Source organism: Barbus barbus (genome assembly GCF_936440315.1).
Source record: "Barbus barbus genome assembly, chromosome: 28".
NCBI classification, from domain to species: Eukaryota; Metazoa; Chordata; class Actinopteri; order Cypriniformes; family Cyprinidae; genus Barbus; species Barbus barbus.
The window spans coordinates 22,104,646-22,117,118 of NC_136756.1; the positions used below are offsets into that span (position 1 = coordinate 22,104,646).

The 12,473-nt window shown below is 36.1% G+C and overlaps 2 protein-coding genes across 3 annotated transcripts; one reads left to right on the plus strand and one right to left on the minus strand.

Annotated features, from left to right (window-relative positions):
- Positions 1-2,188: 2,188 nt before the first annotated feature.
- On the minus strand, positions 2,189-3,534 carry LOC306848086 (small integral membrane protein 15). The gene is made up of 2 exons (XM_079382423.1): positions 3,468-3,534; positions 2,189-3,005 (listed from the first exon to the last, which is right to left on the minus strand). The coding sequence occupies exon 2, from the start codon at positions 2,972-2,974 to the stop codon at positions 2,750-2,752; it is 225 nt and encodes a 74-aa protein (XP_079238549.1). The 5' UTR covers positions 2,975-3,005; positions 3,468-3,534; the 3' UTR covers positions 2,189-2,749.
- An 894-nt stretch (positions 3,535-4,428) lies between these two features.
- LOC306848077 (DEP domain-containing protein 1A-like) lies at positions 4,429-12,151 on the plus strand. 2 transcript variants are annotated; one of them, XM_079382405.1, is made up of 12 exons: positions 4,458-4,705; positions 5,116-5,381; positions 5,471-5,603; positions 5,684-5,805; positions 6,476-6,606; positions 6,693-6,740; positions 6,885-7,022; positions 7,696-8,568; positions 9,667-9,839; positions 9,946-10,119; positions 10,751-10,930; positions 11,177-12,151. In XM_079382405.1, exons 1-12 carry the CDS (start codon positions 4,658-4,660, stop codon positions 11,318-11,320), a joined length of 2,430 nt encoding a protein of 809 aa, XP_079238531.1. In that variant the 5' UTR covers positions 4,458-4,657; the 3' UTR covers positions 11,321-12,151. The 2 variants fall into 2 exon arrangements, with proteins under 2 accessions (XP_079238532.1, XP_079238531.1); XM_079382406.1 differs by lacking the exon at positions 7,696-8,568 and having other exon boundaries at positions 4,429-4,705.
- Positions 12,152-12,473: the final 322 nt, after the last annotated feature.

Genomic DNA, 12,473 nt, shown 5'->3' on the forward strand with positions numbered 1-12,473 from the left:
TTTCATATTGTTATCAAGTGATATATTAACTTAGTTCCTTGTTGAACATCATTATCTCTTGTCTTTACTTTTCCGTAGCTTGGATCAGAGGCAGGCGGAAGCAGCCACCTACAATAGAGGTATTTTTTGTGTCTGATTATATTGAGAGTGCCTATCAAGGCTATATAATGTCTAAAATAATGTCTGAAAATGACAAATCTATAGCTAGTTATGTTGTAATGAACACATCACTCAGAGTGTCGTGTTACCACTTGTCTGTTGCCCTCTATAGGAGTTGCTACAGAACGAACATTACAGGGAGCAGATCAAAATCAGAGCTGTAGAGGCAGAGGAGAAGGATAAAGCCCTCCAGGCCAAAGAGTATTAGGAAGGTTTGGTGGCCCGACCTGTTCAGACTCAGGTCAAAGGTCATGCCTCTGCCACAGAGTTTGGAAAGACTGAATTCAATGAGGACCCTGTAAGCACTGCCAACACATTCCAGTCTGGGTCCTGGACACCTCCAGGAAGCAAAAAAATAGGTTTATTTGAAACCTCCTTTGCTGTCTTCAAGTTAAGTGAAATAGTTGTTCTGCTGATTTTCACTGCATCTCAGTACATCTTGACATATATTCAGTACTGGTTTTCTGGAGACAATTGAAAACACTGCATGTAGTGACTGGTTAGCTTGCTGTTATTTTTCAAGTGTAAAGGAGTATTTTACCCAGAAATTACAAATGTCTGAAAATGTACACACCCTCAGGCCATCCAAGATGGAGGTGAGTTTCTTCATCCAAACAGATTTGGAGAAGTTGGAGTCCAAACAGCTGATGAAAACATTTACATTTACATTTTACATTTATGCATTTAGCAGACGCTTTTATCCAAAGCGACTTACATTGCATTCAAGTTACAGTTTTTTTTTTTTTATCAGCTCTTGTTTACTAATTTAAAATTATTTCCTTTTGCACTTTATTTAGAAAGTGTGTAAATAAAAGGTGCAGCTGCACTTGCAATGTGGGAAAAAATTATTTGATCCCCTGCTGATTTTGTACATTTGCCCACTGACAAAGAAATTATCAATCTATAATTTTAATGGTAGGTTTATTTGAACAGTGAGAGACAGAATAACAACAACAAAAATCCAGAAAAACGTATTTCAAAAAAGTTATAAATTGATTTGTATTTTAATGCACTGTCATCCTGGTATACCCATCCACGACCCATTTTCAATGCCCTGGCCCTGACAGTACATGGCCTCGTCCATTGTCCCTTTGATGCGGTGCAGTTGTCCTGTCCCCTTAGCAGAAAAACACCCTCAAAGTATAATGTTTCCACCTCCATGTTTGACAGTGGGGATGGTGTTCTTGTGGTCTCAGGCAGCATTCCTCCTCCTCCAAACACAACGAGTTGATGCCAAAGAGCTGGATTGGTCTCATCTGACCACAACACTTTCACCAAGTTCTTCTCTGAATCATTGGCCTGTACATGTGCTTTCTTGAGCATGGGGACCTTGCAGGAGCTGCATGATTTCAGTCCTTTACGGCGTAGTGTGTTACCAATTGTTTTCTTGGTGACTATGGTCCCAGCTGCCTTGAGATCATTTCCAAGATCCTCCCGTGTAGTTCTAGGCTGATTCCTCACCGTTTTCATGATCACTGAAACTCCACGAGGTGAGATCTTGCATGGAGCCCCAGTCCGAGGGAGATGACAGTTATTTTGTGTTTCTTTCATTTGCGAATAATCGCACCAACTGTTGTCACCTTCTCACCAAGCTGCTTGGCGATGGTCTTGTAGCCCATTCCAGCCTTGTGTAGCTCTACAATCTTGTCCCTGACATCCTTGGACAGCTCTTTGGTTTTGGCCATGGTGGAGAGTTTGGAATCTGAGTGACTGATTGCTTCTGTAGACAGATTGTCTTTTATACAGATAACAAACAGATTGGGATCACTACCTTTAAGAGAGTGCTCCTAGTCTCAGCTCCTTACCTGTATAAAAGACACATGGGAGCCAGAAATCTTGCAGATTGATAGGGGATCAAATACTTATTTGACTCATTAAAATTTTAATTTCAATTTATAAGTTTTTTGAAATCTGTTTTTCTGGATTTTTGGGCTAATCAAATATTTTTTTCCCCCACTGTATCAAAATATCATATTTATCCATAAGGGTTTCCAGTTAATTTACTTAAACAAAAACAGCCTGTTATGTTGCAAAATGGTATTTATTATTTATATGATAACACATCATTCATTATCGTAATCATAAACACAGGTGTTTTACATTTACTGCACTTTGTTATTCTTCTAGTTATTTGCCTTTAGTGGTTATGAATCAAGTCTGGCACATTCACAAGATATAGTGCATTGAAAAATAATGGGGTTAAGATTCAAGAAAACAGTAATAGACACACAGATATTAGACAGTTTTGAGCCAAAATTCATGTTAAGATTTTTTTTTTAATAAAAAGAGCATAATTTAAGTGTTTGTGAATTCAGCTTGGAAAAAAAAACAATCAACCCAGTAAAAAATGGAATGCAGAGCACAATGGTGTATAGCACAACAATACAGTGCATTTCCCACTGTATTGATAACATCCTGGAAAAGTACTGCAGTCCTGTCACTGAGATCAATCAACTCCCCACTATATGTTTCCTCTAAGGGCTCTTTCAAGCCCAGTCTTGCTCCAAGTCCCATAAGCACTGTCCTGGGTGAAGAAAAGAGCCATATATTGGGGACCGGACTGTTACATTGACCCCTCTCCATGCCAAGCTCAATCCTTCTTGGCCCTCTTGGCTTTGGCAATGTTCTCTTGTCGTTTTTGTTTCTTCTTCTGCTCACGGTCCTTGGCCTCGATCATCTTGGCAAGTTTCCATGACAACAGGGCGCTGGCGATAAACAGAGGGGTCAAAGCCAGGATAACCGTGGTGAGAAAGCCATAGGGGTCTTTGGCTGCCCACTCCACCACATATTCTGCCCATGCTTTGATATCAATCATCGTCCTTGTACTCGGTCTTCAGCAGCAGATCCTGAGAAGAGAGAAGAGTTGTAAATGCACATCACTAGATGCAGGATCTCATGCAATGCGTAAAAGTCATATTTCTAAGTTTACATTGTAGTTTAGAGTCAATATTGCTCGCTGTAATTGCCTTTATTGACTGATCATATTGTCAGCTAGCTAGTTTAGCATGCAAATATAGGGGTTTTGTTTTACCGAGTAAAAAATTATTATTTTTCTTTTGTGCCATAAATATATATATATATTCATGTTTATATTTAAAAATGATTTGATAAAACTGCTAAACCAGTTACATTTCTCTAACGAAGTTCGGTAGGTATCAGTGACAGCTAAAAGCTAGCAACACAGCTTTCTAGCGACTGCTCTACAACACCAATATGAATGAAAATTACACTATAGTAACTTTGTGTACATATCATTACATAGCGCATGTTATTCAATGTGATCCGTTTATATAAAGACGAGCACCAACCAGATAAACCGTTCAATGTTTGCCGAGCAGTTATGAGTCGGTAACTCGCCAGAAACACCTAACTGCAATAAAAACGGAAGTGAAACTCTTAACGTGTGTGCATTGCAACATGGGAATTGTAGTCGTTCACGTCCTCTCAGAACGGAAACTACAAATGGGTTAAAATGAAACAGTGAAAAAGTAACTATTAACTATAAAACTTTCAAATCTATCTTCAAATATATGTAAATGAGCCTTTTTATTTTACCATTGATTTTTTTTATCGTTGTTAACCTCTGTATTTATGTTGTCTTGCAAATGTCTTGTAGAGCATGCAACTATATAATTTGAATTATATGTAATTATAAATATGATAATGATAAATAAGTGAAGCACCTTTTTGTTGTTTTTTATGTTGTATTTTCATTTTTACATTTTCTTTGTTTGGTATATATATATATATATATATATATATATATATATATATATATATATATATATATATATATATATATATAGTTCCAGTTCCAGATTTAAATACTTTGTAAAAAAAACAAAAAAACAATCATATGGATTTGCACACATCAAGTTATGGTATTATCCACACAGAAAAAAAAAGAAAAGCAAAAAATAAATAAATAAAATTACAATATATTTTAAGAAAAGTTATCATAATGCATCAAAAAAATATTTTTAAGTCTAAGATGAAAGAGAGATGAAATGAGGAAAAATTCAGCAAGAAAAAGGGGAAAAGACAAAGGAGATTTAAGCCATTTTTACTTATAAATGAAGAATTTTGCATTCAATATAAGGAAATTAACAACATATTTTGCAGATAATAGCTTTGGGTTTTCATAATAAAAATAGCATCTTTTATTATTAATCAGACCAATATTTTGACAGCCAAAACTCTCACCAATGAACAACCAATGGCTGTCGCCATATAGATCATGTGACCAAACAAACCATCCAATCACAATCTTCTGAGACGTTAGCGTTGTAATTTCAAACGGGTGTGAGGATTGAAACATCCCCGGATGATCTGTTTACACAGCCAGCGGCATATCTAGTAGCGGGTTTAGCTATCGATATATTCAGTAATACTATTAAATATAGCCTAATGTGTTCAGTAGATCAAAAATAAACTCTCCCGTATATGTTGGAATAATGAAAACGGCTGTATAGGTGTTTAATACATCGTGACCTTTTCAATGAGTTCACACATCGTCACTCCAGGTCCATACAGGGCCACTAAACTGGTGAGTCTCCTGCCTTTTTGATCAAATTTGGTCCGGTGATGTATCGCATTTGTTTACAAGGTAAATTACCTGCATCTTAGTTTTATAATGCACGTTTATTTAGCTGTTCAGTTTTTGTTGAACAAATTTGAGTTGTTGTTTTTGAGCTATAAAAGTGCTATGTTTATTATTAGGTGTTTCTTTGGCTATATATATATGTTGTCATAGTTCACATTAAGTAGACAAAAGGCATGGTAAATATTTTTAATGTATATTTAATGTCAATTGTGAAAACATTTTGAACAAAAAGAGTAACAGTTATAAACTTGGAGAACAACTTTCTTCCCTGCTTAGTATTATTATGAATTAATTTTTTATATATATAAAGTGATTACAAGCCCTTCATGTGATGTTATCTTTTTATTCTCCAGTGGAATGAAGTGACCAAGCTGTTCCGGGCAGGGATGCCTTTGAAGAAGCACCGGCAGCACTTCAGAGTTTACATGAACTGCTTCACCGCATCAGCAGCTGTGGACTGGTTACATGAACTCTTGAAGAACAACAGCAATTTTGGACCCGACGTCACCAGACAGCAGACAGTCCAGCTGCTAAAAAAGTTATTGAAGAACCATGTTATTGAGGATGTGAAGGGTAGATGGGGCATGGAAGACCTGGAGGACAACAGCCAGCTGTACAGGTATTATAAACTGTTTTAGAAAGGTTTGAAAGAATTTTGGTTTAAAATATAGAGATTCGTAATGTTGTCTGGTTTAAAATATGTTTCAGGTTTCCATCAACATCTCCACTAAAGCCCATTCCTAACCGTGCCTCTGTTTTGAGGAAAAAGAGCATATCTATGATGGACAGGGAGAGTTTCTTCAAATTCAGGGGCTCTAAGAAATTTGACAAAGAAATATTGGTAATTTTTGTTGTTTCCAATGTGTTGTTAACGTGAAGTTTCATAGCAGATGTATAATATACACTTGCTGTTTCACACAGGAAAATGTGGATCCAAAAGCACAAGAATCTCCTGTGGGATCTTCCTCAAGTGAGACAGAGCGCTGCAGGGAGCTCACAGAGGACGACATTCAAGTCATCTGGAAGAATGTCACACTTACACAGTAAGCCCACCTCCCCCCACACCATCTGTCACCTATAGTTTGCATGCTTTGAAGTACACAGCATTGCACCAAAAGTACTTCCTGCTTGCAGTCACTTACAAAGTAGCACAATTATCTAATGTAGTTGCTTGGTTCTAAATGTTTGGCATTTACAAGTCATACCAAGGTATTTTAAATAATATTTCGGTGCATGTCCACAATGGTAATTGTTTTGTTAGTGATCACTGCTGGTTTGTTTTTGATGTAGACATGGATTATGTATGATTTATTTGAGTCCAAAATGAGTAATAATAGAGTAAAATGTGATGCTATGTTGTCTTTTTTGCAGTTTTCCCCCCAACACTCTTAAAAATAAAGCTGCTTAAAAGGTTCTTCACAGCAATGCCATAGAAGAACTGTTTTTGGTTCCACAAAGAACCAGTCAAAGGTTCTTTATAGAACCATCTCTTTCTTACCTTTTTATAATCCAAAGAACCTTCTTTCACCAAACCTTCTTTCAACCTTTTGTGAAACAGAACGGTTCTTCAGATGTTAAAGGTTCTTTATGGAACATTTAGACAAAACAGGTTCTTCTATGGCATCGTGAAGCACCTTAATTTTTAAGAGTGTAGGAAAGACATAAAAACCAACATTTTAAATATGTTCTACATGTCATCTTTTGAATGCTCAGTTTGCAGAAAGTGGTGGGATCAGGGTCTCTTGAAGATGTTTTGAATCCAGCCCAAGTCAATCCCCAGTTCATTGTTTATAATATGACCAAAGTCAATAAACATGGAGTTGTTTCATTGGAAGATAAGACAGGTAGGCCAGATATGTGTCTTTTCAGTCTGTGGCGAACATAATATTTTTACATTGTTTATTTTGTCTTGTTTGATCCCCCTCAATAGATGATTTGCCACACTGGGTTTTGTCTGCCATGAAATGTCTTGCAAACTGTAAGTTATGCTACTTAAAATGTATGAAAATTTTTACTACAGCCAGATCAAGATAACATCCCTAATGTACTTTTGTATATATGATATAAATATATGATTCATTGATTTTATAATAATGCTTTGTCATTTTTCCAATCCATCAAGGGCCAAAGTATGACTCAAACCAGCCATCTTACCCAGGCTTTGAGCGGGATGTGTTTAAAACGGTTTCAGACTATTTCTACAGCCTTTCTCAGCCACTGCTTACTTACCAGTACTATGAACTCTTTGTCAACATCTTGGGTATGTATGAAGCACATGCTTGATTGTGCAACTGTTTTCAGCACTGATAATAATAAGTAATGTTTTTCTGAGCACCAAATCAGCATATTAATAGGATTTCTGAAGGATCATGCGATACTGGAGCAATGGCTGCTAAAAATTCAGGAATTATATTTTAAAATCTATTAAAATAGAAAATAGTTAATTTTAAATAGAAATTTAACAACGTTACTGTGTTTTTGGTCAAATAAATGCAGCTTTGATGAAAAACATTTAAAAAAAATTCTTACTAAGACCAAAGTTTTGAATGGTAGTGTATCCATTTTACAGTTTATGCAAGTATGGTTTGTTACATGATGTTTTTTTTTTTTTACGTGAGTAGGATAAATGGGTTAATAAGTCATTTGAGATTCAGGCCTGGATTGCTTGAATACTCATACACTTCATCCTTTCTGGGAAATGCCTCCTAAAGAATGAGCTAAATCATTTGGCTGTGGGTATTAATATATAAAATACTAATAGAACAAACTGTGGAGTCACACAGCACTGTTTCTACTGACTGCACTGCTTTTGTGGTGTCAGATGATGTTCAAAACTAACTCTGACTGTTCTGTTTTAAATGTTTTGCCTCATTCTTGAATGTCTTTGCCTGCTTGTTTGATGTTTATGTTCTGTTGTCTGGTCCTTTTGCTAGTTATGTGTGGCTACATCACGGCTCCTAAAACTCAATGTGGAAAGCGTAAAAACCAGGAGGAACCCAACTGCCCACAGCCAGCAAAAACCCCATATTTGAACGCTGCCAACCTGTTCAAATCTACCGAATGCCTCCTACTAAGCTTAATAAGAAAGGAGGCCTTCGATGAAGCCGATTCACCCATGAGGGAAGTTTTCAGTTCAAAAGCAGAGACTAAGTTAGAAACCCATAAACCACAGCAGCCCGTTTTTAGATGTAGAACGGCCAGCGATGGAGACCGGCTGGACGGTAGCTATCTAGAAATTCCTCAGGCTCACAAAACAGAAGTCCCATTTGGCAGGCTTCGGTCAAGAAGTTGCTCTTTGGAGGGAATTGTAGATAACCATTCAAAGAACAGACTTCTCAAATCATCTGAAAGCCTACAGTCCTGCAGAAGTGATAAATCATCATCTCAAACAGATTCTCCAGTAGACCCAAACCTCAAATTTGAGCTTCAAGGTTCCTCAATGTCCATAAACTCTTGTGTTCAAACTTCTAGCAACAACACAAGCTCACAACTCCCTTCAGATCTTCGCCGAACCAACCAGAGACCCTCTAGGGCCCGACCCAGAAGCATCGGTAACTTGCTTGACATAGAGGAGAATAGGGAAATGTCTGCTAGCAGCTTTAGCATCCACGCTCCTGTGGCTGAACTTACCATGAGGCCAGATTCCACGTCCAGCATTGGCCTTAGATGTCCTGGTTTGCTCAGTTTGCATGGAAGTTGCATGGACATTAGGGCAGGTCCGAGCTTTAGCAGACGCTGTCAGAGCTCTCTGGACCTGAGCAAACCTGCACCCACTTGGCCCCCGTTAGCACGCCACCACGAGCAAAGTAAGAGCATGTGAAAAACACACATAAACCATGAGGATGTGCTTGTCTGTTTGTGCTTGAGCATGTGTTTGTTTGTGCCTGCCAGACTAACGTAAATTATAATTCATAAAGGGATAGTTCACCCAAAAATGAAAACTCAAAAATGTGCTCAGCCTAATGTTGTGCCAAACCTGTATGATTTACTGTACTTTTCTTGCATGGAACACAAAAGAGATACTTAGGAGGCAAAAAGCTACTTTTATTTTCTTGCTAAATATCTCCTTAGAGGTTTGGAATGGTATAACGGAATTTTAATTTTGGGGTGAACTATCACTTTAATGCTAACTAATTCTATGGCACACTTTGGCTACTAATAATAAAAAAAAATTCTTACGTTTTACAAATTTATGTATTTATTTGGCAATTTTTGGTTAAAAAAAACAGGACAGTGTAGTGCGTGTGTGTTTTTGCATATTTTCTTTGTTTTCTATATATATATATATATATATATATACATACATGCATAAATACAGATAATTTTTTTTTTTATATTCTAAACATTTTGTTCACTTACTGAAATTATTTATACTTTTTTTTTTTTTTTTTTTTTTGACGTGCAGTTGTGTTTGTGTGTTACTTAAAGTGTGTGTGTGATATATATATATATATATATATATATATATATATATGTGTGTGTTTACATACAGTTGAAGTAAAAACTTTACATACACCTTTCAGAATCTGCAAAATGTTAATTATTTTACCAAAATAAAAGGGATCATACAAAATGCATGTTATTGTTTATTTAGTACTGACCTGAATAAGATATTTCACATAAAAGATGTTTGCATATAGTCCACAAGAGAATATGATAGTTGAATTTATAAAAATGACCCCGTTCAAAAGTTTACATACACTTGATTCTTAATACTGTGTTGTTACCTGAACGATCCACATATATACAGTTTTTTAGATGTCCAATTGGGTTTGTGTGTTGCTTAAAGAAGTTTGTGTGTGATTTGATGATGATCATCAGTACTTGATGTTTAAGCTTTATGTGTGTTTATAGTCTTTTGGTGTGGTTTATTTTGGTTACATGTGAGTCACATGACATTCCAGGTTTATTGCAGCCATCACTGGAACGGGTGGCCATTGAGGCCCTGCAGCTCTGCACATTACTCCTGCCACCCACCAGTCGCCGCAAACTACAGCTGCTTCTGCGAATGATCTCCCGTATGAGCCAGAACGTCGACATGCCGCGGCTGCATGATGTCATTGGAACACGGACTCTGGTCAGGAAGAGTCCAATAGACCTTGTATAGATAGATATTTTTTTTATCTCTCAAGTCAATGTTTTTTTTTCTTGTCCTTTTGTGCATATTCCTATATTTCGTACAGTTGGTGCAGACTTTCTCTAGATGTGTCTTGAGTTGTGAGGAGGTGGATGATCTGGACGAGCTCTTGGCTACAAGGCTGTTATCGTTTCTCATGGATCACCATCAGGAGGTCCTGCAGGTGCCTGTGTACCTGCGCAATGCTGTGGAAGATCACATCAGTTACCTCAAATCACTGGTGAGTGCTAACAAACCACATGGAAATTACTCATACGATATATATTTCTTAGAAATAATGTTTATTTATATTTATTGTAATATATTAGCAGTGTTGCTTAAAAATGCTAAATATATAGAACTATAATTTACTAGATTTTGATAAAGCTCTTACGCTCACCAATGCTGCAATTGTTTAATCAAAAATAGTTTAAAGAGTAATATTGTAAAATATGATAAGTTTAAAATAAATAATATATATTTATTCCTGTGATGGCAAAACTGAATTTTCAGCAGCCATTACTCCAGTCTTCAGTGTCACTATTTTTGATTTCCCCAAACTTTTGAACTGTATTGTATTAAATAATTTTTTAAAGCAACCTGATGATGAAGGACTAGTGAGGGTTAAACAGAACCGGAGTTAAAACAAAAGCATCTGAAAATAATAATTCTGACTCATCCCTGAGTTTGTAAAATCAAAGATATTTTGTTTATATTGTAAAGTCCATTGTATTTGAGGAATTAAACATAGAACATGTTAAACTGAAATTTAAACCAGATTATTCATGAGAAGAGATGTCTCTGTTTATTTATTTATCCATGCATTGTATTTTGTTTATCCAACATTCATTTGCATGCATTCTGGACCTCAGACCGCATACCCAGGCCCTGGTGTTGCCATGCCGACCTACTCATTCTGCAGGCAGATCAGCACTCAGGAGTTTGAAGAGCAGAAACTCTCTGTGTCCCAGACTGCTCTTGCTGACCTACTGGAGAGTCTCATAAAGGACAAGACCATGTCTGTGAAAGAGAAGAAAAAGAAGCTAAAACTGGTATTTATTTACTCAACTTCTCATATCTCATAAACATCCTGCAGTTTCCACGAAAGGGATACAAAATAAGGCCTTAAACATTTTTATTACTATTGTTATTTTCAAGCAGTAAATATAAAACACAAAATGAAATGTAATTTAATCACTGAAATATCCTCTTAGCACCAAAGTGTTGATTAATAGTTTGTTCCAGTTAATTTTATAACTGCATACAAAAGCAAATAATTTTTTTTGTTCTTCTCACAGTTTCAGAAGGAATATGCTGACATCTACTCAAGACGTTTTCCCACAACAGAGAGTGAAGCTCAGCTTTTTGCAGATAAACCAAAGATAAAACCGCCAATGCTGTTAAGCATCAAAAAAGCCAAGACCTTCAGTATTCGAAACTGAATACCTCTTAAATTGTTTAAATATGAATGATATTTTGGGAGACTGTTTGCGTTTAAAGACCTCTAGTTGATCTGATGCATTGGATCGCATAGTATAATCTGAACTGTAACTTTGGTTGAAGTGTTTTTTTAGGTTTCTTGTGTTATTGCTCTCTAGTGAAGTGACTTTTCTTTTTTTTCAGTACAGATGTCTGTTAGTTTTAATGTTATTTATTAAAGGTGTGTGATTTATTGTAAGTTATTGGGAGCTTTCAGACATTCATAGTGTCATATCTACAAAAGCTCAGAGAACCCACAGCAAATATTATGCAAATAGGTTTGACATGCAGTTTACATGGAGATTTCTTGAAACGAAATGAAGATTTTATTTTTAGTCTTGTAACATTGTTTATGTGCCACTTTTAGTCCCTTGTTTTTCTGTTATCTCTTTTTTGTGTGTGTGTGTGTCTTCAGGTGTCTTTACTAATCAGGTGCATAGGAAATGCTCACTCAGACTTATAAAGACATATTGATTTTCTGTGGCTACTAAGCTAGTATGGGCTAATTTGCACTTTTTTTGCCATCTCAAATGCGCTAACGTGTAGTCTTTTCTTATGTACATATTTTCTTTCTAGTCAGTACTATTTACTGATTGGCTGTTCCTCTTTTATCAGTGTTTTATCATCTTGCACTCCGTCATTGTACTGATTCAGTGGCTTGCAAGACTAAACTTGGACAGTGATTGATTTATGGTTTTACTGTATCGAGTTAATGAGCATAAGTGAGCCAGATCCATTGTTTTATGTTATTACTTATACTGTTCCTATCTATGCAATAAACATTTTAAATGTGCAATTTTTTGTTTGTGTGAAATTACTTTCCTTTTTAATTATTGTCAGTATTTGAAAGGTATGAATATATGCATGTGTGCATGTCATTGTAGTCTCTTGACTTGTGAGAACTGCTTCTGTGTGGACCTTCATCAGTATTCACATCCAGTTTCCTTTTATGAATAATATGGTGCTCTGGCCCCTGAAAACAAATCATTTGTCATCCAGGGCAGTAAACAAAGAAATGTGATTAATTAAATGCCTTTTCACATGCCATATTCCCATGACTATGGACAATTATCAACTTTTTGTATTGTGGTAATGTGTACTTGTTGTTTAAATACT

Bases quoted from the DNA above. Each gene is read 5' to 3' on its own strand.
- LOC306848086 (XM_079382423.1), bottom strand. From the start codon at position 2,974: ATGATTGATATCAAAGCATGGGCAGAATATGTGGTGGAGTGGGCAGCC.
- LOC306848077 (XM_079382405.1), top strand. From the start codon at position 4,658: ATGAGTTCACACATCGTCACTCCAGGTCCATACAGGGCCACTAAACTG. The intron at 6,741-6,884 runs GTAAGTTATGCT...CAATCCATCAAG, and splicing joins CATGAAATGTCTTGCAAACT to GGCCAAAGTATGACTCAAAC. The intron at 7,023-7,695 runs GTATGTATGAAG...TCCTTTTGCTAG, and splicing joins ACTCTTTGTCAACATCTTGG to TTATGTGTGGCTACATCACG.